The sequence below is a fragment of the Corylus avellana genome, chromosome 1, assembly GCF_965113065.1.
Source record: "Corylus avellana chromosome 1, dhCorAvel1.hap1.2, whole genome shotgun sequence".
Classification (NCBI taxonomy): domain Eukaryota; kingdom Viridiplantae; phylum Streptophyta; class Magnoliopsida; order Fagales; family Betulaceae; genus Corylus; species Corylus avellana.
Window position 1 is genome coordinate 2,737,002 of NC_142490.1, and position 24,531 is coordinate 2,761,532.

Genomic DNA, 24,531 nt, shown 5'->3' on the forward strand with positions numbered 1-24,531 from the left:
AGAGCAGATTGCTCCGTCACAATAGTCTCAGCAATACAATCCGGTATCTCCTCCTACCATGAATGATCCCTTTCATTCACAATAGCAATTTTGGCAAGTCTATGAGCTGCCACATTACCATTCCTCTTCACAAAAGTCATACACCAATTTTCAAACACTTGGAGTGCGTTTGTCATGTCATCCACCACGTCAAACTTGAAACTATTACCACATTATCAACGTCTTTCTCCAAACTATCGAAATTACGTTGATTTTTGCTGTCAGGTTTAAATGTCTTTTATTCCATTAAGTATTTGTATGTTGTATTTTTACTAATACTCAAATTTTATTTAATTGACATAGATTGTTTAATATTCTTTACATTTTGGAATCATTTCATCTTATATTATTAATATTTGAGTGAAGGATAGTTCAAATGCTCGAAATTACCATATATTCTATATTTTAAAAAAGTCCCGAAATTTTTTATGTCTTTCATGAGATGGACCTCAATTTTTTTTTTTTTTTTTTTTTTCATACTCCTCACTTAAAATTCCAATTTGGCAATTTCACCCTATCGGTTCAGCCATCCCACACCCCGCATGCATCATCTAGCATAATTAGAAACCCAAAAAATAAAAAATAAAATTAGATCGAATGGATTTTCTTTTAAATCTCATACTTTTTTAACATAAATAAATAACATATATGTTCTTTTTATGCGTCAAAAAAAAACAGGTGACAACACTTCACAAGACTAAATCGAATAAATTCGTAATTATTTTATAAAAATAGGTCGTCTTTAATAGAGTGAGTAACGCGCGTGCGTGTTAATAATAGATGTTATGTATAGCAGTGTAAAGTCATTTCGTCCATGCAAAGAACTCTTTCTACAATTCGTGCAAAGTAGTACTTCTTGTGCTTGAATTTATTGCTCCCACCAACTTTTGTGATGTCAACAGGAATTCAGGACACCTACTGTTGTATGTAACGGGAATAACGACAGTCGCAATATGGGATCCTTTGATACTATATTAGGTTTATTCTCAAGGTTCTGTTAGGTTTACATCTCCGTCAAATCACACCCAAATGTCCCTACATGATTAATATTAGAGCTCAATTTGAAGTCATTAGTATCATAATTGTGCGCTAACTGCTAACTAATAAAACATTTTTTAAGGATGTTAAAAAAATCACTAACTGCTTAAATTGATACGATTAGCAATTTTAAGATTTAAAAAAACTACTAACTACATAATTATTATTAGCCAAAGATGTTTAACATGAAAGCGGAGATCTTCCAATTTGAAGTTAATTGGCCGTGACAAGAATCACTACAATAATTTTTTTTTTTTTTCCACGTGGATAGAAATTTTTTGAATGAAATAGATATGAGTTCTTTTATAATTAAAATTTAATGTTGTATTTAACAGTATAAATTATACTACATTACTTCAAATTTTAAAATAAGGTGTCAACAATTTACACAATTAAATATAATAATATTAAATTGGGGCCATGAATTTACTTAGAATAGACATATCCTATATACGGGCACAAAAGATCTGTAGATGTTTAAGTAGGTGGTGGACCATTTTAATCTCATTGATTATTGAAAGTAATTGAACAAGAACAATAACGCGGTATGAAGCTAAGGCAGACCCACATCTTTGGGTTGGGAATTGCGATTGTTGGTTGCTTTACTGTTACTGCAGTGGTTTCTGGATCTCTAGGGATTGATGAATCCAAAATGATCCAAAAAAATAATAATAATAATGGCCGTTTTTCTTTTATTTTATTAATTACAAAGTTGGAGTGATTATCAATCACCATCAAACGAAAATGACATTTCTACCCTCCCCAACCACGAAAGCCATACTTTGAAGATCCCACCCCCATTAAATTCACTTACAACGGAAATGGACCCCACCCCATGAACGGACAAGATGATACTCTGGAATATGGATCAGGCTTCAGAGTTCGCTACAGCTGAAATTTGCAGACAACAGTAATTCTTCCATTTTTATGTCAGATTAATAAATTAAAAACATAAAAAAATCCCAAAAAGCAAATTTGCTTTGTGAGAAAAGGGAATGGCCGCGAAGAGTAAGGCGAAAGTGTGACCCCAAGAATGCCACCAATGGGATTTTTCAAATCTCACTGCACACAAAAACACACAGATGGGTCGGTGAATCTGAATTATAACGTGGGAATGGGACAGACTACCCAATTCCGAGAGCCGACCCCGTTGACTTGTTACAGCAGTTGGAAAACCTCCACCTGCCGGTCACCAACTTGTTAATCCCAACGCCCCCAACTTTCATCTTTGAATATATATAATAATATTTCCATTTTGTACCTTCTTCTGTATTATGTATACCCTCTGTATTGTTTTCTATTTGCATATATTATATATCTCTTTATCATATCCCGCACCCACAGAGAGAGAGAGAGGGAGAGAGATATACACGGAGTGAGAGAGAGATTTTCAATTTTGGCAGGAACAGTGAGGCCTTTTCATACACACAAGTCTTTTTGGGGTCTGGAAAGAGGAAAAGAGGAAAAAAACATACCAGCAATTGTAAAGAAGCAGGGAAATAGAAACATGGAAAAGAGGAAGATGAAAAGGGTGTCCCTATCTAATCCATTTCGTTTGTCTTTTTAATCACTTCCATGCCCGGCAGCCCCCGTCTTGTCCCTCTCCATAATATCACCGCCTCAAATTTCCTTTCTAGAAACCCCCTATCCTTTAGCATAACAGAGAGACTGAAAGAGCTTGAGACAAGGTGAAAAAATGGTGACTGGATGGAGAAGAGCCTTCTGCACATCCATCCCCAAAGATAGAGAAACAAACAAAGTTTTATCATCAGAGAAGCATTGCGAGAATAGTGGCGTCGTTCAGAGCCCAAAAATCAGCTCCAAGTTCGGGTTTTTCTCCAACCCATCCACGCCTCGCTTGCAGTCTCAGCCGGTCTCCGGCCCCAGCCTCCGGTGCCGGACCTCCGCCTCACCCACTGCCTCGTTGCCGAACAGCCCAAAACTCCAATGCAAAACCTCAACCACCCCAAAGAAAAACAGCAGCCCCAGATTGTTCCAGCCCTCCTCCAATCATCCTCTCTCCCCCAAATCTCCCTCTAGCTTTTCGCTTCTCAAAGCCTTACGTCTCTCCAAAGTAAGCATCTTTTTTCTCTTTCTTCGTACTTTCCCGATTCCATTCCCATCAACCCCCTCTTAACTGAATCACTGAATTAATATTCCTTTTATTCTTATCACTTTTCGTGACGTTTTTCTTTATCTATTTTTCAGAGTAGGTGCGGAATCTGTATACAGAGCGTGAAGACCGGTCAAGGAACCGCCATTTTCACCGCCGAATGCTCCCACACCTTCCACTTCCATTGCATTTCCTCGCACATAAAAACGAACCAGCTCTTGATCTGCCCTGTATGCAGCGCAACCTGGAAGGAACTCCCTTTGCTCGCTATCCACCCCAACCCAGATGCCACTCAAGCAGATAGAGACAATGCCAATACCATCAACAACAACAGAGAATTCAAACCCAGAGACGTCAAAACCAAGTGCTTGAGAGTGTACAACGACGATGAGCCTTTGATGTCCCCCACCTCCGGTGCTCGGTTCAATCCCATACCGGAATCGGACGAGAACGAAGAGGACGAAAACAGCACCGTAGAGTTCCAGGGCTTTTTCGTTAATTCCGCCCCTTTATCTTCGCCGAAAGTGAACGACTTATTCAGGAACGTGAAGGTGAGTTTGTTACCGGAGGCTGCGGTGGTGGCCGTGGGGAAAAGCTACGAGACCTACGCTGTCGTTTTGAAGGTAAAGGCCCCGCCTTCTCCGGCGCTGAACTCGGCGCGTCGTGCACCGATTGACCTGGTGACGGTGCTCGACGTAAGTACGAGCATGGGAGTGCCCAAGTTGAAGATGATGAGACGCGCCATGAGGCTGGTCATTTCGTCGCTCTGTGCAACGGACCGTCTCTCTATTGTTGCGTTCTCAGCGAGCTCGAAACGGTTGTTGCCGTTAACAAGGATGACCCCCAACGGTCGGAGGTCGGCTAGGAAGATCGTGGACGCACTGGGTTGTGTGGGTCAGCGGACTTGTGTGAACGACGCGCTCCTGAAGGCTGCCAAGGTGCTCGAGGATCGACGGGAAAGGAACCCAGTGGCCAGCATTATGCTCTTATCCGACGGTAACGATGAGCGCGGATCTATCAGCTCCACCAATCAGAAGCGCTCCTCTCCAGCCGTCGTGTCTTCCACGCGCTTTGCCCATTTGGAAATCCCCATCCACGCGGTGGGGTTCAGTGAGAGCGGTGCGTATGGTCAGGCGCACGGCGAAGACGCGTTCGCCAAGTGTGTGGGCGGTTTGTTGAGCGTAGTGGTTCAGGATCTGAGGATAAAACTCGGCTTCGCGTCCGATTCGGCACCGGCCGAGATCGCTGGAGTGTATTCCTTGACGGGTCGGCCGGCGGCGCTCGGGTCGGGCTCGGCCAGGCTCGGCGATTTCTACGCCGAGGAAGAGAGGGAAGTCCTCGTGGAATTGAAAATACCAGCTTCTTCCATTGGGTCCCACCACGTGTTGTCCGTACGGCCCTCTTTCAAAGACACGTCGTCTCAAGAGCTCGTGTATTGCAATGAACAGGCACTCCTGATACCGCGCGCCCAGGCCGTGAGATCATCGGCCCCCAACATCCAACGGCTGAGGAACCTTCACGTCACTACGCGCGCCGTGGCTGAGTCTCGGCGGCTGATCGAGCACAACAATCTGTCCGGAGCTTATCACCTGCTGTCCTCGGCTCGAGCCTTGTTAATGAAGTCGAGATCCGAGTGGGCTGAGGAGTACTTGCGCGGCTTGGAAGCGGAGTTAGCCGAGCTGAACCGGCGCAGACAGCATCAGCTGCAGACCCAAAGACAGAGAGGAGTAGAGCTCAGCCGAGTGGATGAGAAGCCGGAGCCGCTTACGCCGACATCGGCTTGGAGAGCCGCCGAGAGATTGGCTAAGGTGGCCATTATGAGGAAGTCTATGAACAGAGTCAGCGACTTGCACGGCTTTGAAAATGCCAGATTTTAGTTTTCTTTTTTCTTTTTTTTTTTTTTTTTTCAATTTTTGTATTAATACAGAGAAACTATCAAAATATATATAAATATAAATAATTTTTGAAAAAAAAAAAGAAAAAAAAAAAAGGAAATTATGATTGGAGAGGGCCCCGGCCCATGATAGCGACAAGGAGTACCGGACGGCTAGGCCCTTTTCAGCAGTGGAAAGTGACGGATAGTGAAAGGGAAACCCCACATAATGAATTGATTGGGGTTGTGAGGCTCTCTGATATATTTGTCTCTTTACCCTTTTCTTTATTTTATTTTTTTTTGGGGGGAGGGACAAAAACCCAAAAAAAAATATTATCTTCAATTGAGGGAATTAAAAAAAAAATTTTAAAAAAAATTGTAGGGACTAGGGAGTGGGGAGGTATCTATATGTTTCCCTCTCATTGAATGATTGCATCTTTTAGTAGTTACTAGAATGTATAAATTTGGAAAATAGCTACAAATGATGAATGGGTCCATTTTTGTACGTTTGTATGAGCTGTAAGTTGTTCTGGTGGGTTAATGCCAAGGTGGCCATGGTAGAGTTAGGACACAGGATGATGCCAAATGGTTCTGGATATTTTCTGGTTTGTTTGATTTTGGGAGTGGGGTTTTGTCATAATTTTTATGCATGTTCGATGCTTTTAAAAGTATACGTAATTTTGTTCCGTGCTAATTCGTCCCATTCTTAAAAGTTCATCCCACGACACACATGTAGTTTGTATTGACACTGAAGGATATATATGCTTTGAGGAGTGGAGATGTTGATTGTTTCATCTCTTATTATCATGGAGGAGAAAAGGATAATCACAAAGAGATAAAAAGAAAAAGGAACCATTGCCACCCACACCTGCCAATCCAGTAATTTAGAATTGCTTACACCGTATTAGTAGCTTGCCATCCAAATTACAACAGCATTAATTGCCATATTATATCCACACCACATTTTTAATTTAATGAATTGATGTTAGGATTATTGCAATGTCCCATCCAATACGTCTTTTTCCTTTTTCTTCTTTAATTTGTTATGCCTTATTTAGTAGAAGTCACTTAAATAATTTGAATTTTCTTTCAAATCAGCAGTCGTTATCTTCAAAATATACAATTTATAGGTTGAATCATTATACGACAGTTGAATCCAACTAATCTAGAGGTCCCTCTTGGACATCAAATTTGGACCACTGGTTGGTAAATGTTCAAAACCTCTTGTGAACTTTCATAATCTAGCTAGCCAAAAACCACACAAATCATTCGGGTAGCTCCACATCTCTTTCCTAAAATCGATAACTCACCGCATCGTCGTCAATATCATAAATTCACCCCCTGCCAAATTTATCTGCTTTACATATCTTCTATAAACTGTTAACTACTAACTGATTACATGGTTTGCATAATTGACATGTTAGGTATAAATTTTCAGGTTAGCATCACTTTGGTTAAAAGTCTCTGAAGAACGGGGGAGAGGCAGCCAAAATCTTCGTGAAAGAGATAAAAGGGTGACGGTAAGTTAAAAGGATTGGGTTGAAAATTTTTGATTGCTTTTGTCCTCTGGCTAAGGAGGTGCTCTTTACTTAACTCTTGCAGATGCTGATGTTTTCCTTAAATTGCACAACACTTTTAATGGTGTTCATCAGTGCCCAACTTTATGTGCTATTATTTAAATGTGCATTCCAATGGAGATTTTTTTTCTTTCTTTTCTTTCTTTCTTTTTTGGCGAAGTTGAAGAAAGAGAGGTAGATAAATTCATGATTTCAGACATGCCTCAAAAGGAGTATTCAAGTACAATATCGTATGCTCTTGGACTAGATAAAGATTGTTTCTCCTATCCCTACTCTTTCTTAACCGTCTACCCGTCCACATCTTGGGCAAAAGCAAACCTTTCTTAAGTTTGTCATTAACCTATTAACCTGGAAGATACCTGAATACAATAAGGTGGTGTTTTGTAAATGGGTTGGTCTAGACACTGTAGTTAATGTAGATTGATGTGAAAAAAAAGTAAGAATGTTTAGCATTAAAAAAAAAAATGAAAGTGGTATGAAAAAGTGAAAAAGTTTTATTTTGTAGTAATTTTTTTATTTAAATAATAATAAAAAGTGAATGATTTGATATAAAAAGTAAAAAAGTTAAAATGTTTTGATGTTGATTTTTTTGGGAGAGCCCCTACTATGTGGTCGGGCTGCAAAACTCAACTTTTGTAGCCGCCAATCAACTACTGCCACCTAAGCTAGGTGCACAAACACAACTTACAACCAAATACACCGAATGAAAACAAGAGAAAGAAAGAAAAGAGAGAAAGAAGGAGAAAGAATAAATGATGTGGGTCTGGCAGAGAAAGAAGAAATGGCCAGTGGGACCCAGCCGTGGGTCATGCCAGACCCACGATGGGTCTCGCCTGACCAGCTGTGGGTCATCTCTCCGGTGACTTTGGGTCACCCTCTCTGGCGACTTTTCTGTCAAATTCAGCCTCAAAAATCAATTATAACGCTTCAAAAATCTATTATAATACCATAAAAATCGTTTTTAATGCCTCAAAAATCGATTCTAATGCCTCAAAAATAATTTTTGGATTAAAAACTAAAACATAGAGAGAAAGGTTAACCCTTAGAAACTAATGCCTCAAAACCTAGCCGGAGCTGCGAGACCCACGGCATGGGTCTGGCGTGGGTCTCGCCAGACCCACGACCAGACCCTTTAACCGGCGCCATTTTCAGTGGCTGGGAAGACCCATAAGAAAAAACCCATCAAAAAAAAAAAAAAAAAAAAAAACTGATTAGAAATGATTTTGAACTCAAATGATCAAAAAAAACCAGACCCATAACAAAAAACCAAAGAAAAAAGCGATAAAAGTTACCCATGGCCATTTCTTCTTTCTCTTCTCTGTCAGACCCACGCCATTTCTTCTTTCTCCTCCTCTCTCTTTTTTTTTTTTTTTTTAATCCGGTGTATTGGGTTGTAAGCTAAGCTTGTGCACTTAGCTTTGGTGGTAGCAGATGATTGGGGGCTGCAAAAGTGGGGTTTTGCAGCCTGACCGCATAGTAGGTTTTTCCTTTTTTAGGAAATGGTGATGAATAGTAATGAGGGAACCTCAACTCTCTTAAAAGACAACCACTCCCCCCCCCCCCCCCCCGCTCCTTGGTTATTAGGCTTAATAATTTACTAAATAAAGGATTATTGTCTTCTCCCTTCTCTTTTTAAAGTTTCTATATCCCTGGAAAAAAGCAGGATTATGAGTACCAACTACCAAGTATTACAAATAACCAAATAGAATAATAAAACCTGAATTTCCTTTTTCTTGACATTTATTGTGCATCTCTTGGGCAATCTTATCTTTTTCTTGCCATTTATTGTGCATCTATTGAGCAATCTCCTCTTCACACTCATTTCACACCAATTAGACTTAAAACACGCAACACCAGTCATTGTGAAATAAGTATAATAAAAGGATTTTAAGAGTAACATTATACTTACAAGTTTGTTTTTAATTTCTGGCAAAAAAAAAAAATTCTAAATTAGGGGTGGCAACTAGCAACTCACCCAAGGGTCAAGAGATTACTACCATTACCCTCGACGGACTCGTTGGGATAGACTGCTATTGTCCACCTAAAATTAAAGTAAATACATTAAAAAAAAACGTACCTGAAATCTTGAAGGAATAATAAACCCTAGACTGCAAAACGACTAGAAGGAAATCGAAATAGCCAAGGCTCTATGGTGGGCTACCACCATATCAGAGACAGAGATAGAGATACCCACTACATTGACATCTCCTAGCAAGCTTGGGGCTGTGGGGCTTTATCCGAGCATATATATGTCCCCTTCATGGTGTAGCCAGAGCTTGCCTTATAATTTGTTTGGAGAGAATTGACCTAGATTTTCATTACCAACAGAGAAAGAATGTCTATTTACAACCAATACATCAAAAGACATTACATCACAACAGACCGTCAGCTTTTGCCACCATCGCCACAACCCCGCTACACAATACAACATGATTCAGTTCATCGCAGAGAGGAGAGAGAAGAAGAAGAAGAATAGGAGAGTAAAATACAACCCAAGGAACATATTGGGGTGAATCAGAAATAAAGTTGCCTACACTGAGTTGCTTCGATGTCGGTTGGGCAGAAAGGGCACTTGAAAGATTTTGTGCTGTTTTTGGACATCTTCGTGATAGACTGCTTGCACAGGACATGGCCACAAGACATCAACATTGGTGGGTTATCTTCGGTTGATTGCTCCTTAGACACTGGACATACAAATATGGAATGGAATTGAAAATCCCTGTCCAACTCCACTGGTAAAGGCAACTGCTTCATAGTCTGCCATTCATGCTTCTTCCCTGCCATCACATTCATAAACTTCAAAAGAGGAGGCAACCCCTGGACACCTGCTGCTATAGTCACACCCAATGGGCTCTCGTAAGAGTACCCAAGAAGATTGCAGAACTGCCTGGTTAGCTCTTCGGCTAGTTTTTCCCAGTTAGTTGGCGATAGTAATGCAGAGTATGGGGAGCTATCAAGTCTTCCAGCCCAGAGAAGACAGGCCATGAGCTTCTGCAATTCAGCCATATTGTTGAAAGCAAAAGGGGTGAGGTGACTTCTGGCATACTTAAGAGCTTCACCTCTGCCTCCCTTTTCAAGTATTTCCAGAAACTGCATGCTGTGAAGTCTCAGAACAAGGTCTGATCCATTTTGTTTAAGTTTATCAGAGTTGTTGGCTGCCCAGTTCAGTGCTGGCCCTAGGTTCCGACTCTTCATAGCTTCAACTATCTGATACATTTCCATAAATGGGGATTTCAAAGCACCGGCAGATTCTGGTTCCCTGGCCTCACTTATGAAGCAGTCGCCAATGTCAAACAGGCCCTGCCGGTAAAAATGGCTGGCAATTACCTGGTTCACTATGTGTGCGTCAAAGTCACTGTTCCGATAAGCCTTGGATATATCTGGATTGAATGATTTCTCAAGAAGCTTTGCATACTTGCTCAGTGCTATGTTCAGCTCCTTTTGTGTGCCTTCCAGCTGACTGAGTGGAGCAATATCCTTCAGTATGAGTCGAAGATCAGAAAGGGAATTTTTATAATCAAGTTGGGAGACACAGTCACGGGCTGATTGCATTTTTTCCAATGCCTTTTCAATTTCTTGGATAATCTGGTCAATCACTTCTTGAGTTTTTGAACGGGACAGCTTTTGTTTCTTCGCAACACGATCAAAAGCATCTTTAATGGAACTCAGCTCCATTTTACTTTAAATCACCAAACCTGAAATTTGTGCCACAAAACACCTGTAAGAAAGAGATAAGGACTTTCATATGTTCATAATTTGAAAGAAAAATCCGTCACCAAAGGAACGTGAATTTCACAACAAAACTTATGAGCCTTATTGGCTATCATCACAAGATGAACTCATCAAGTTACATTCATGAAGACAAAACATAGGAATGACCACTACCTAGTCAAGGAAAATGACTGATAAAATACTTCCAACATCAAATGTATACTCCTATAGATTCTCAAAGGAATCAATGGTTAGAAAATATGAAGCCCCAACACATTTCAAACTGTGCAAAAATAACATCTATGGTGGTTACCCTGAAGATCCCAAAACAATATGATACACTTAAGGTTCTTAATGAGTTCTGCATACATTAGATGGGTCGACGACTCAAATCCTGTTCTTGCATGCTCATTGCAATGCCCAATGACAGCCCAAGAAATAATACTTTAATGCCCCTCCTAAACTTTTTCTCTCATTTTCCAAAACTCCTTTCTTTCCTAGTTACAACCTTAAGCCCTCGCCCAGATCAAAAGCCACACAAGCCATGGAGTTCCTCAATCCATTTGACCTTCTATTGCCATTTTTTTTCTAAGCATATCACCTTTTCTTACTCAACATCACCTTAATAATTATCCTGGGTACATTCCCACATAAACCTCATGGCAAGCTAGAACTCAACCAATTGTCTACCATATTTCTTTGGGGACAATTATAATGACTTAGGGAAAGAACTAGTCACATATGCGCTATCACTCCAAAAGAACTAGTCAAGTTGCAATTGAAGCTCTTTAGAATCACTTATAAAGTCTAGTCTCACTTATAAGAAACCAATATGAGACTTAGTACCCATAAGTTCATTTATAACCCACCCACTCCATATGGGCAATTCACAATCCTCCCACTCAAATGCTTGACGAGGACGACAAGGCCCACACCATGCAGCATTTTAGTGCTACACGGTGTTACTAGATTGATCTAATACCATTAATAATGACTCAAATAAAGTATTAATCACATCTACGCTATCTCCCCAAAAATGACTAGTCAAGTTGCACTTAGAGCTCCCTATAATCAGTTATAAAGCCTAGTCTCACATAGCAAGGAATTAATGTGGGACTCGGCACTCATGAGCTCTTTTATAACACCTACTCCATCTAGGCAATTCACAATGTGTGACCAACTTTTTGGGGTGTCACAATATACCTCATTCAAGTCCCTGGCACTACACCACATCATGTAGTGCGTAAGCACCTGATGATGTTACGAGGTTGCTCTGATACTATTTGTAACGATCCAAGGAAAGTGCTAGTCACATCTACATTATCACTCTAAGAGAACTGATTAAGTTACAATGAAACTCCCTAAAGTCACTTGTAAAGTTCAGTCTCACCTAGTATAGAATCAATATGAGACTTGACACTCATGAGCACGTTTATAATCTACCCACTTAATGTGGCCAATTCATCTTTCCAATGTGAAACTAACTTTTTGAGGTGTCACAACAATCTTAAGACTCATATGCAAAGAATTAATGAGTTCGCTCACTGACTAAATTTCGGAACTAAAATAACTCCACATTAAATATTTAAGAGAAGTATATATTGATGTACCTGCCTAGTGCCTTGTATAGTATAACCACATCTCAGATTACCAAATCTTTTACTTTAGAACATGATTTTCGTAAGTATGACCCGTTGGATATGGAGATCTGAATCAAATGAACCATCCGATAATTGCATATATATGACATGCAGAAAATAATTTAAACTCCTATGTTGTTCTTTTATGCTTTCTTTGTCACGCAGTCACAGACTCACACAAAAGAATGAAGACAGCGTCTCGGAAAGCTCCCATAAGAAAACACACAATACACAAAATAGAATTGTAGGAACACAGTAGGAGTTCAAAACAAAACAAAATAAAAACTAACACTCATCAATCAAATATCATCCGAAAACAAGGAATCTAGCCTTATAGTAGAAATTCAAAGACGCTAAAGATTATCCAAATGTCAAAACGGTTACCTCCCTCATTCGCAATACAGATTTAATTAGGAAGCAATTGATATCTAAAGCATATGCAATCAATAATAGCTTGTGTCCACTTCCAACTACTCAAAATTACAAGAAACGTCCATTAACTGTCATTTCAGTGCGTATTCAGTGCAGAATCATATTTTTAGATTTCAACAACTATAGAGCAATGGTCAAGATTCACGAATTATATTCGCAACAAATATCAAATACTACACGCTCACTCAAACTCCGAGATAAAAAACCTCAATTCCTTAGTTGATAAAAAGAGTATCATCAATTACTTGGAACCGAATCGTGTATTTACCATTAATCAATCAAAAACTGCTTGGACTAACAGATCAGTAAGATCTTCAACCATGCCAAGAAAAAAGAATTTATAGAACGGAAACAAGAACCTAAGAAGTCCAAAAAGAAACAAAGAATAAGAAGACAAGAAATTTCAAACAAAAATAGCTATAGAAATGTGAAAATCAGGAGAGTGCAACTGAAATTGCAGGATTTGATTGAACTGTACTAACGAAATTGTTCAAAGAAATGAGTCTTTCTGCACCAAATCCAATCGAATGTTCAGAGAAAGAGAGAGAGTTAGGGTTACCAGAAAGCGAAGAAGCGAGGTAGAGAAAACCTATACGCACAAGGTGATCGAATTCGAAGCGTATCAGCAAGAGAAACCTTGCCCGAGAGAGGGGAAGAGAGAGAGAGAGACAGAGAGAGGAAGATTTGTTTGGGAATTTCCTAAAATGGCTCTTAATCTACTTTTTATGTCCTTTTTGTCCCCCTTTGATCACTGATTCGTTGGTCAGTCATGAATTTGTTGAACAGTAGATGGGCTGGGCCCATCCCCCGTAAACTCGTTGATCTGAAGATCAATGTGGATCGTTGGATAAGAAGTTAACGGATACGATGAAGCAGTGTTTTTGTAGACGCTGGATGAAGTTAGCAACTTCGGTCCGCTTGGGAATGCGTTTTTAAAAAAAGAATCTGTGTTTTTAAACCAAATCATAATTTTGGAGTGTTTGAGATTGCGATTTTAAAAGCGCAAATTTTAAAATCGTGAAAAAATCTACGATTTCTATAAGTTGATTAGGGGCTGCTTATTTGAAAAAGTGCGAATTTAAACCAAAATTATGATTTCGCTTAAAACAGTATTTGGCGCAATATTTACCTATTTGGCCATGAAACTGCAATTATATGCTAATGTTATCCAAATACTCAATTGATACAAAAAAATAACTTTTTAACATGTTTTACCAAATGCCTATGCAATTTTATAAAGTAACAATTTTTAAAATCGCACTTATTGAAATTGCCCTCCCTTACTGGCCATTCGTTGTGTTTGGCTTAGATTCTCTTTGAAATACGTTAAATTGTTGTCAATTTTGGTTGGATTTGTCTTTTTTCTTTCTTAGTGAATGAGCCTTCTTTCATTAATGTTTATTCTCAAACAAGTAACGGTAGATATTATATTTTTATTTTATAATTATTCAACAAAATTGGCATAGTACTCCAAATCAATCATTGAGTTTTTTTGGATTTTTTTTATTAAACAATAATTACTTAATTGGGAGTATTAACTTTATTAGATAAATGTTGAATAAAATTATAGTATCTAACATTTCTCTTTCTCAAATGCTTACTCCCAAATTTCGTAGTAAAAACCACCCCATTGTCAGAAGCGCAAAGGAGTCCGAAAACATAAATTCAATAACGGCCCTTTACCATTGACGTTTATTCTGTTGACGTTTACTATTGAAGTTGCTGAGGTACCGCCGGAGAAGCGTCTACCTGTCTAGCCTTGCTCGAACCCGCCACACGATCCTATTCTCTTTCCTTCACCCTCCATTTCACCTTAATTATCACGTGTCTTCGAGAGTGTCTGGGCTTTCGCTATTTCCTACCAGAACATCCACAAAAAGATCAACGTCCTTTATCCTCCGACCTTGGCATCGTCAGAGAAGCATTGTGCTTCTTACCATTGCTACTACCGACAGAATCCTTCTCAAAATAATGAACCACCTTCCTCATCTGAACAACATAGCTACTCCACCTACTCCCTTCTTGGGCCTCCAAAATGATGATGAAGCTTTGTGGCCTCGCCCTTCTGCACCATATTCTGATACCTCCTGGAACCTCCCATGGCTGTTTGCATTCCTTTGTGCAATGTGCACTATACTACCCACTCTAAACAAAATCCACGGAAATCATGAAGATTGTCTCCTCCAATCAACTCCCCCATCCACGGAAACCACCCCAGTAGTACCGCTTGATAAACACCTGCTCTCAACAAAACGAATACCAAAGTCCCAATCTCAGATAATATTTCGAATGATTTTGCTGTGACATAGAAATCACCCAAATAACCCATCACTAGTCCAAAGAACTACTTAACGATAGCACCAGGAGTAAGCGTATTTAAATAAAATAAAAAGAAAAAAATCTTAGCAGATAGAACACTCTTTCAAACCAAAAACAAAAACCGCCCCTCAAAACACATTAACAAACATATAATTTCTTTTTCCCCCAACATATATGCCTCTATTTCATACAGGATACGTCAAACAAAATGGGAGAGATTTGATGCTACACAGAGCCCTCAATTCCTTTGATAATGTATATCATACCACCCCTCCATACACCAAAGATCCTTACAATGTCAAGGATCAAAGTTTAAGCAATATGCCAGTCATAGATACCCACAATTTTTGAAGAATGCAGAACTAGATGCCCCAAGAACCCAAGGTTGGTTTGGCTTTATGGCCCCGAGGATGAGACAAGAACCCCATCAGCTTTGGTTAACTCAATCTATGGTGCTTCCCTGCTTCCAAGTCCTGAACACAAAGAATAGCTTCTTTCCAAATAATAGTGCACGATTATCTGCACAAGAAGAACACGTTTTCCTCATTTTTCAAATATAAAAAGGTGCCCAAGGAAGGAATTTTAGCAAGATATTATGGAATTTTAGTATACATGAATTGACGTTTAGGTACTATATGAAAATTCCAAACATTTAAAATGGAAAGAACAATAATGCTACAATTTCAAACAGATGCAAACAACAAACATCTTCATGACTATAACTAAAGAGGGAAGAAATCATCCGAACTGATCCATGCAATTATTTTATTGGGTTTGGCGCATGGCTAAGCTTATTATTTTACTCCAGATAATATTGCCTTACAATGAGAGAACCAATTTGCCATTTTTGAGATTGTGACCATTTTTTTATAGCTCATTCATTGTTCTACATTTCTGATAAAATGAACAAGTAGAGATATGGCTACATAACTTTGGTGGATATAACGTAGATAAGGATGTCCAGATATAACTGAAAAAATGAAAAACTCACGTGCTTGTCTTCATTTGGTTGACAGACAACACTCAACAACATTCGTGAACAAAACAACAAAGATTCATCTACTCAGTTGACCAAGAATCTTTTTGCATTGACAATCTGATAGTACTTGTCCTCCCCATATAGTTGCCTGAAAGGTCAAACAAAACATCATCAGCTACCAAATAAGAAAAGAATAAAATAAATGCAATGCACTAGTTAATTTAAGTTCTTAGGTGCAGAAATATTCAAAATCTATAAATCATTTTTAACATAATAGAATTAAAGAATTAGATTTTGCTGATATTATATATTGCCATATGGTTTAGTCATTTTAAATATCTCCATTGTTTTCCATTATATCAAGAAGATGTAAACTAAATATCCAGAATTCTAGATGTTAAAAGGCATAAAAAGAACAGAAAAAAAAAAGCATTACTCTCCTACATAATAAACTGATAGCATGAAATATTTATTTTTTTCATATATAAATCAAAACTTCATATTCCATTTTATCTTTATTTGTTGAGGGCCTTTGTGTTGCTTTGCTCCCATACAACGCACGTGTCAATTGTCAAACAGCTAGGATGGCATCTAAGTGACAGTTGAGGTCATGTAATATTAATGTTTCTATTTCCGCTGCATAGTTATAATCTCTGATGTGATGTGCTCATATTATGAGATGCTAATAGGTATGTACAGGTTATTGTGGCGACTTGACCTTTTGATTATTAAGGGGGGTCATGACAGGTCAGGTACTAGAAATTAGGTTGAAAACAAACTGTATAAAAACTACCATAACCAACATTTGAGTTGCATCTGATTTCGATGAACTGCAAAATCCCACAAATTTGGTATATTCACAACATTTCATCAACTCAGCCAAAGAGAACTTCTTCACCACATGAATTTTAAATTGCACCCATGTACAAAAAAGAAGCGAAGGTGCTCGGTGGATTTTCTAAATTACAGCAATTAGCACAAACCCTTGGGGTACTTCCACTGAATAATAATCAGGATTATGGAATATGCACCCATCAAATAGGACAAATAAAATAAAATCAATTTGTGTTGAGTGACAAACAAATTGAACTTACGCTAAATCTGCCAAGCATTCTGATTTGATCACAGCCTTCCCCTCTGGGAGTTCAAGGGAAGAATAATGCATAATCATCTCCTTCAATGTGTGCTTTGTGCTTTTAATGTCATTATCCCACAAGATGCTCTGAACTCACAAGTGCAAAACCAAGTTAGCCCACCTAACTTTGATCTGACCTACCAGAACACAAATCTAGTGTCTGCATGGTCTTTATCACATTTATATATAATAAAAACGAGTAAATGCCAAAGTGAATGTCCTTTAAGAAAGGTAGTTCTATTCCAAAAAATAAATAAATAAATAAAACAAGATGAGATAATTCTACTCACTTCTGAAAGGAAACATCAGAAAAATTGCTAATTTCATCAGAAGTCTTTAAACTCATTAAGTACAACTGGAGATGCAATGTTTTGTCATGAGGAGATAAATACCTTCCTAATATATTCTCTTTTCACATCATCCCAAGGCACTTTTCCTTCAGGAGAGAAAATTGAGGCATTCCAAAGAGCCCCTCTAGCAACCATCACTGATGAGGCACCTGAAGAAAGCCATTATCACTTAGAAATTGGATGTATCAATAAATATTATAATTCAACCAAACACCATATGCAATAATATGCATGTATAGGCCGAACATGGGAAGAAAGATATCAAAATATAAGTCAAAGATGTTCAAAATATCTCTCAAATACATAGCTATGACCCATACATGAGAATACTAGGCCTGAAGAATGTAATGACTACACATTCTGTCTTTATCCCCACTTTTCCTTCAAAGTGACATCTCCATCCCTTTGAAGGTTTCAACAAAGTACAATTCTATCACATTGCATGAAGTTATAATCTTAGGCCAAATCAGGGCTAAGCACCTAATATACTGGCCAACCCACCATATCCTCGATATATCCGTTCCTCAGTGTAAGTCATGCTCCCTACTAGCACAATTTCTAAAACTTGCCCATTAACACGACCATAACTGAAGTGGGAAAGCAAATAAGTCTTATGATGTGAATAACAGACAATAATCCTGATGATTGTGTGTAATTAGTGCTGCCAAAGCGTAGATTAAAGGCAACAGCTTTGGCTTCTGAAAAGTACAGTAGTTTAGAACAATATTTCATTGTAAGTATCAAGATACAAATATACTATCTCATGAAATTTAAAAATGTTTTTACCATATACCAGCTGCGTATTTCTAAATTTCTCTTTTGTAATATACTCAAATCTTCACCACCTTGATCAAGTAACTGCCTTCACTTGTATTATGCATGCCTAAACTTAATAACATATTTCCATTATGTGTCTTCTTTGTGTCTATGACCTTTTACTTTCTATTGATAAACGTGATAAACATCTCAAGATTATATCAGACTTCATATATGCCTAAACCTCAAATTGCCCAAGTGCGGTATAACCATTACTGTCAAACGGAAGCTACTTATGTTTTGTAACACACTTCTTCCTATCACTTGAAGATACTAATATCAGATTATCACTTAATATGAGATGACATAAAACAATAGGGTTAAATACTCCAAACCCCCCTAGAGTTTTTCAACTTTATTTTTTTCTCCCTGGGGTTTCATTTTTATCACAGGAGGTCCCTGTGGTTTTGATAAGTGACCAAATTAGTCTATCCGTTAGTTGACCGTTAGGACTGACACGTGGACCAATCAGACATCGACACGTGGCACATATATTAATTTTTTTTTTAAAAAAAAATTTAAATGTATTTTTTTTTTTAATTTAAAAAAAAAAAACGGAAAACATTGGGGGTGGCCGAGCCACCCCCAGTGGGTACTGGGGGTGGTTTTGGCAATCCCCTTGGAGCCCAAGGGGGTGGTGGCTCGGCCACCCCCATCCGGCCAGATGGGGGTGGCCTGGCCACCCCCATGGCCAAAGGGGGTGGCTCCCAATGTTTTCCGTTTTTTTTTTTTTTTTTTAATACATTTTTAAAAAAAAAATTAATATATATGCCACGTGTCGACGTCTGATTGGTCCACGTGTCAGTCCTAACGGTCAACTAACGGATGGACTAATTTGGTCACTTATCAAAACCACAAGGACCTACTGTGATAAAAATGAAACCCCAGGGGAAAAAAAATAAAGTTGGAAAACTCTAGGGGGGTTTGGAGTATTTAACCCAAAACAATATTAAGTTTAGGTGGCCATTGATTGGCAAGAAATTGTGGCTACTTAAGATTAGAATAATCCTTATAGATTGAAGAGAAAATTCTCCAAAACCAACTATTACAGGGACAGGATGACCACTTCTCTCTCCCTCTCTTCCCCCCTCCTTCCCCTTCCCTTCCCCACTGCAGAATTAGAACCAAAGTAGAAGAATGATCCCCAAAATGGACTTGCACAGCTGAACAAAAAAGTCTTGGATTGTTGCTAAAGCGATGGTGATTCTCACTATAGAAGAACCAGCACCTTTTATGATTTATCTCTTAGCTGAAAAAATCATGATCTATGTTTGAGGGAGGCATACATGTAGGAAAAAAGAAAGATAAAATGAGGTATGCAAATCAGACAGGAAAATAAAACAAGGTTAACAGCATCCCTATTCCATGTGTAACTGATCAAACTAGGCTCAGTTTCTTGATGGATCTGATTCAGTTGAGTTCCAATCCATCATAAATCTGTCCATTAAAGGCCTCATTGTGCAGTCAGATGATTTTCAATAAATATCATTTATGATCAATCAGAGAATCTCCTAGCTACCTGTAGCATCTTTGATGTGCCGAAAATCATCGTACTCAAAGACATCGCCATTTGCTATAACTGGAATGGATAAGGCTGCTACAATATCAGCAATCTCACTCCACTTAGCTGGATCCCGGGGCCTATCCGCAACTCTTCTGCAAATAATTGAACAAGGAGAATCCATTGATCAAGCACTTAAGAGAGAAAACATTGATATTTAACTTTGTTAAAGATCCTAAACTCATGAAAGACTCCAGATAGCATATGAATATAAACATGGTGATGCCTTCAACACATTCAAGTTGATTCTATCAATACTTTAGGATGTAAACTTGCAATGGTAACATGGTACCCATTTTAAACTAACAATAGATACTAGTTTACCATCCCTATTACAGAGTAGTTTTGTTGTTTTCGTTTCTCATCATGTATCTCTCTCTAGCACCATTTGTATTAAAACCCTCACTCTTTGTAAAGCCACTTCTTTTACAATTGATGGCACCTCAATAGTCTTATCTCCAACCTCTCCTCTACTAACTAAACCTTTTTTTTAGGGCCTCGACCACTCATGATTGAAGCCTGTAACTATCAAAAGCAGTTTAGAGGCCTCAGGATATCCTCATTTTGGATTCTGCCGAACAAGTCATAGTTGAAAATTTTGCTTCCTCACCTACTACTGTGCAACTAACTTTTCCTTGAGTAGCACCTGCCTAAAAAACTTACAATTACTGCCTTTAACGTCAATTTTTTTATGATAAATCCTTTCCTCATGGCATTTTTAGCTTCCATGACTGCTATCAGTACATCTTATTTCCTGATTCTCTGACTCTTGCACTTTTAGCCCCTCAGTTAAAGCCATTTTCAACCTAGAGAGACCTAACTCATGACTAGAAGTATTCTCTCTACTGTGCTTTGCTTTCATCACCTATAGCTCATAAAAATATAATATAAAAGAATGCTTAGACTCATTCCTTCTTATTTAGACAATATAAATTTTATTTTTCTTTTACCTTTGTTAATAAGCAAGCACTATTCAGAAGCTATAGGATTGGAATGACGCCAAATTTATTTATCCGGACTTCTGAAATAGGCTGCAACTGTCACTGTAAAGCACATCTTATAATACTGAAGAGCTAACAGAAAGATTATCATCCCAATTTTGGACAATCTGTTTGTTTCCATAATGGTCTGTTTGGTATGAAAGAAAAAGGGAGGAATGAAAAACAAAGGAAGCAAACAGATTGTCTAAAATTGGTTAGTTAAAAGGGCAAACGGGATGGGAAGAAAGAGGGAAACATGTTGATTCCACATTTTTTTTCCTATTCTAAAGGAGCAGGAGGGGGCGACCAATTGTGGCTACTCTACCTGGATGTGACCATAGTAGAACCTACTCGTTAGAAATTGCTCAAGAGGGGCCTAGACGGTGGGAACCGCAGGCGCTCCTTCAAAACCAATTGAGTCATAGCCTAACCCAACCCCACCAGGACATCAATGTATTCCCAAGGCGGCTAATACTAATCAGACTTATGTGAGTGAATCTTCATTGCGGAAATTTGAACCCACGCCCTAATAAATGCCTGGACCTTATGGGGATTTCCTTGAGACCACTAAATCACTGCTATGGATGGTAACATGTTGATTCCACTTGGGCCCACACTAGTCAATCCCCCCAAGTTAGGAGGGAAAATGAGAGGGAAAATAGGAAGGAAGATGAGGGTGATGTGTTTTAACAAATATACCCTGTATCCTCTTAACTTTTAAGATTATCCTTTTCTTCAAAAGGGTTTTTTTTTTTTTTTTTTGGACAAATTTAAAAAAAGGTTATATGGTTTTAAAATAAAAAATAAAAAATCCTTTACTCCACCTCATCCTTAAACTTTAACAAACAACGGGACGAGGGATTCATTTTTTATTCTTTCAATTTTCCATCCCTGTTAGCAAACACAAAATGGAAAATCATCATCTCTTCTTTCTATCTTTTTCTTAGTGTCCCTATGTTTTCCTTCCTCAGACCTTTCAATCATTCCTATCAAACAGGTCTTAAGGGAGAAAGGAAGGAAGAGAGGGAACAGGAGTACCCTTCCACCCATGTGTTTGGTTGTCAAGGAATAAGAGGAAAAGAGAAAGGAAACTAACAAGATCTATTGGAACAAGAAGCAAAAATTAACATAAAAGAAAAAGGATCTGTCGATTCCCCCACCCCACTTTTTTCCAACTTCCAATCAAAGATACTGGTAGGGATATGATTACAATTATCTACTATTGAAAAAATAGATGAAGTATAAAAGATGTATCACAAAGGCTGATATCATGATAAAAGCCTTCATGAAGTAAAAAACTAATTGTTTCTACAGAAAGTTATTGAGGCTTGGGACAAAGAAACTAAGTAGATTAAAGACTACCTGCCATGGACAGCAAGAGCAGAAACACCAGTTTTCTCAATTTGCCTTGCAAGCTCTACTGTATCCTGAGAAGATTTTAAAAGTCGAATCTTACACGTTACTGGTGTCACCAAGTTCCTCCTTAATGTTGTCAGAATCTGGCTTTGAAAGTAAGCGAGGTGAAGAGTCAAAAACAAACTGCAAAAGTTCTTCACAAGAGGAAAAAGAAAAGAAAAGGAGATGATAAGCATTGCATACATCGTGGATGAGCTCTGGTTTAGTCAATAGTGCAGCACCCATGCCCCCACTAATGGAAAATGACCTGGGGCAACCCATATTGATATCTATTGCTGCTACATCTTTGCATCTTAAAGAAGGAATACTGTGTCAGTAATTTAATCAGTGTGTCACGCGAGAGAGAAGCCATTTTATTTCCAAGCCAAGCAAGATTTAGAATTTAAGACAGACAAAATAGAGATCCCACTAAAAGTAGAGAGCTGCTCCATAAAATACATAGCTCTTAATACAACAAAAGGCTATATACAAAATAGAGATCCCACTAAAAGTAGAGAGCTGCTCCATAAAATACATAGCTCTTAATACAACAAAAGGCTATATAGCAGACATGTATGCCAAACAAAAAACTTATATTTTCCATCTAAAATTATTATTTAAAAAATCTTAAAATGAGAATAATTATTCTTGTTACATTATCCTGACTCAGAATAAAGGAGAAAATGCAAGCCACAATTGACTTACACTATTTGAGCAGCAGTGAGAGCTCTCACAGCATCAGAAGTGCCAAGCTGAAACACCACCTGATTTCTTTCTTGGTTGCAGGTTCTAAAAACAACATTCTCTGCTCCCTTCTCGACAAAATCAATGGACCCAATATGTTCTGAGCAAGATTGGAAAAAAAAAAAAAAAGTTTCCCAAAATTGCAAAAAAAAATAAATCAAATAAATAAGGAAAGCGCATAATGTAAACCGTTTAACTTAAATCACAAAAGCATTGAGCTTAAACTTAATTAATATTAATTATTATTTACAAGCAAAATATAAATTCGTATAAATCAATTAACTAACTAGTATATACCATTTGATTTCTAATAATACGAATTATAGTAACAATACCACCATCACAGGAATTGCGTAGAACAAAGGCAATTAAATTTTAAATAAAATATGCAAAAATTGTATTAATTTAAGAATAACTAGAAACTAAAACCATTAAAATATTAATTGTAAGAAGAATAGCGTACCATTCACTCTTCGCTCGCATTTGACAAACTTATGGTCAATAATCTCCTCTCCGTATGTGATATCCGCACCGTACTGAGCAGCTAGTAATCTTAGCGGTAGCGTTCCCTACAAAACCCTCCCCAAATCAATAAGTTCCCCATACAAAAAATTGAGCACAGAGTTTCTTCCGCTATCTGTTTCTCTCGGTTTCTCAGAAACCAAACAGAGAGGAAGAGGAAGTTTGATTTATATATCCGTTAATATGTATGTAAAACCATGATTAAGAGGAGTAATTAACAGATTAAGCTAAATGGTTTAAGGGTCGGGAACTCACAACGCGAACCATGGGAGCGAGGACGAGTTTGTTCTCGTAGTCCATGTTCGCCGGGCAGCTCAGATCAGAGAGACCCGGGCTTGACCAGTTTCAGCTTTCGTGTCGTGTTTAGCGTGGGAAATTGCTAGCAGCCTGCCACTAATCGAGATTTTGGGAAAGAAATGGGCCGGGCTTGGGTTAAATAAACATGTTCCGGCCCAATGAATTCCTTGTCATTATAATTTAAATTAAAGTATTCTTTGTATTTCTACAATTAATTAAATAACTAAACTATTCTAAAAGTTACAAATATTGAGGTGATAATATCCAAATCATTTAGTCTATAAATAATATTTAGAATCTTAAATTTTTCCATATGTTATAAAATTTAAAGGGTCTATTTATGTCTTACGTTAATTAATATTAGTTATTGGCGAATTAAATTGTTTAAATTCCCAATAATACAGCTAGAATGTTAATAAAATCAAGAAAAATGGTTGCGGTACTATTACTTTTACTATAATTTCCTTACAAATTTAGGTTGTAATAGGTGGCAAAAATTGTCAGCGCTAATTTTAATGATAACAAAATTTGATAACCAAATTTGATTGTTTAATGACTGATGTGGTAAGTATCACATAAACATAAACAAAACGAGAGGGTAGCGAGAGAAGGCAAATGAACTCTGAGCCCGCTTATGTTTAGAAGGTGGACTTCCTTTAAACATCAAGATCATTGTTCTTGATTAAAAAAAAGAGAGATCATTGTTCTTTGATTTATTAGTTATATTCTTGAATATATTTAAGTAATTTTTTTTATTCCATCTTTTAATTTTTCCCTCTCTAAATCAAAAGATTCGACTTTGCCATTGCACAAAGATAATCACATTGGTTTGTAGGAATTTGTAATCAAAAAAAGGTTGCACTCCCACAAAACGATACTCTATTGTCAGTCTATAAATACATCACTTGAACCATATTGTATGACCAATTAATAAGTCCCAATTATTTTGAATAATACCATAACTAATAAAGTTGTTGTCCCCCTACCATTCTCAAAAGAAAACACATCTT

General features: G+C 37.9%; 3 protein-coding genes across 8 annotated transcripts; 1 reads left to right on the forward strand and 2 right to left on the reverse strand.

The window, feature by feature from the left end:
• Positions 1-2,365: 2,365 nt before the first annotated feature.
• On the forward strand, positions 2,366-5,821 carry EDA40 (Zinc finger (C3HC4-type RING finger) family protein). The gene is made up of 2 exons (XM_059583172.2): positions 2,366-3,151; positions 3,286-5,821. The coding sequence occupies exons 1-2, from the start codon at positions 2,774-2,776 to the stop codon at positions 5,065-5,067; spliced, it is 2,160 nt and encodes a 719-aa protein (XP_059439155.2). The 5' UTR covers positions 2,366-2,773; the 3' UTR covers positions 5,068-5,821.
• Positions 5,822-8,516: 2,695 nt separating this feature from the next.
• On the reverse strand, positions 8,517-13,090 carry LOC132170597 (LisH/CRA/RING-U-box domains-containing protein). Of its 3 annotated transcripts, none has more exons than XM_059581625.2 (3): positions 12,983-13,090; positions 9,175-10,335; positions 8,517-9,055 (listed from the first exon to the last, which is right to left on the reverse strand). In XM_059581625.2, the coding sequence occupies exons 2-3, from the start codon at positions 10,313-10,315 to the stop codon at positions 8,922-8,924; spliced, it is 1,275 nt and encodes a 424-aa protein (XP_059437608.2). In that variant the 5' UTR covers positions 10,316-10,335; positions 12,983-13,090; the 3' UTR covers positions 8,517-8,921. The 3 variants fall into 3 exon arrangements, with proteins under 3 accessions (XP_059437608.2, XP_059437609.2, XP_088366515.1); XM_059581626.2 differs by having other exon boundaries at positions 9,175-10,358; XM_088510389.1 differs by having other exon boundaries at positions 8,520-10,335.
• A 1,763-nt stretch (positions 13,091-14,853) lies between these two features.
• On the reverse strand, positions 14,854-23,593 carry LOC132170903 (Aldolase-type TIM barrel family protein). Of its 4 annotated transcripts, none has more exons than XR_015912963.1 (10): positions 23,480-23,593; positions 23,166-23,271; positions 22,664-22,802; positions 22,163-22,271; positions 21,926-22,062; positions 19,542-19,678; positions 17,249-17,355; positions 16,816-16,943; positions 15,734-15,869; positions 14,854-15,261 (listed from the first exon to the last, which is right to left on the reverse strand). XR_015912963.1 is itself a non-coding variant. In XM_088518914.1 (8 exons), the coding sequence occupies exons 1-8, from the start codon at positions 23,522-23,524 to the stop codon at positions 16,812-16,814; spliced, it is 912 nt and encodes a 303-aa protein (XP_088375040.1). In that variant the 5' UTR covers positions 23,525-23,593. The 4 variants fall into 4 exon arrangements, 1 of the variants encoding a protein (XP_088375040.1); XR_015912965.1 differs by having other exon boundaries at positions 21,926-21,990; positions 22,163-22,286; XR_015912962.1 differs by having other exon boundaries at positions 22,163-22,286.
• Between the last annotated feature and the right edge of the window lie 938 nt (positions 23,594-24,531).

Bases quoted from the DNA above. Each gene is read 5' to 3' on its own strand.
- EDA40 (XM_059583172.2), top strand. From the start codon at position 2,774: ATGGTGACTGGATGGAGAAGAGCCTTCTGCACATCCATCCCCAAAGAT. The intron at 3,152-3,285 runs GTAAGCATCTTT...TCTATTTTTCAG, and splicing joins AAGCCTTACGTCTCTCCAAA to AGTAGGTGCGGAATCTGTAT.
- LOC132170597 (XM_059581625.2), bottom strand. From the start codon at position 10,315: ATGGAGCTGAGTTCCATTAAAGATGCTTTTGATCGTGTTGCGAAGAAA. The intron at 9,056-9,174 runs GTAGGCAACTTT...TGTATTGTGTAG, and splicing joins CGACATCGAAGCAACTCAGT to CGGGGTTGTGGCGATGGTGG.
- LOC132170903 (XM_088518914.1), bottom strand. From the start codon at position 23,524: ATGGACTACGAGAACAAACTCGTCCTCGCTCCCATGGTTCGCGTT. The intron at 22,063-22,162 runs GTATGCAATGCT...TTTCAAAGCCAG, and splicing joins AACCAGAGCTCATCCACGAT to ATTCTGACAACATTAAGGAG. The intron at 16,944-17,248 runs GTATTTATCTCC...TTGTGAGTTCAG, and splicing joins AAAGAGAATATATTAGGAAG to AGCATCTTGTGGGATAATGA.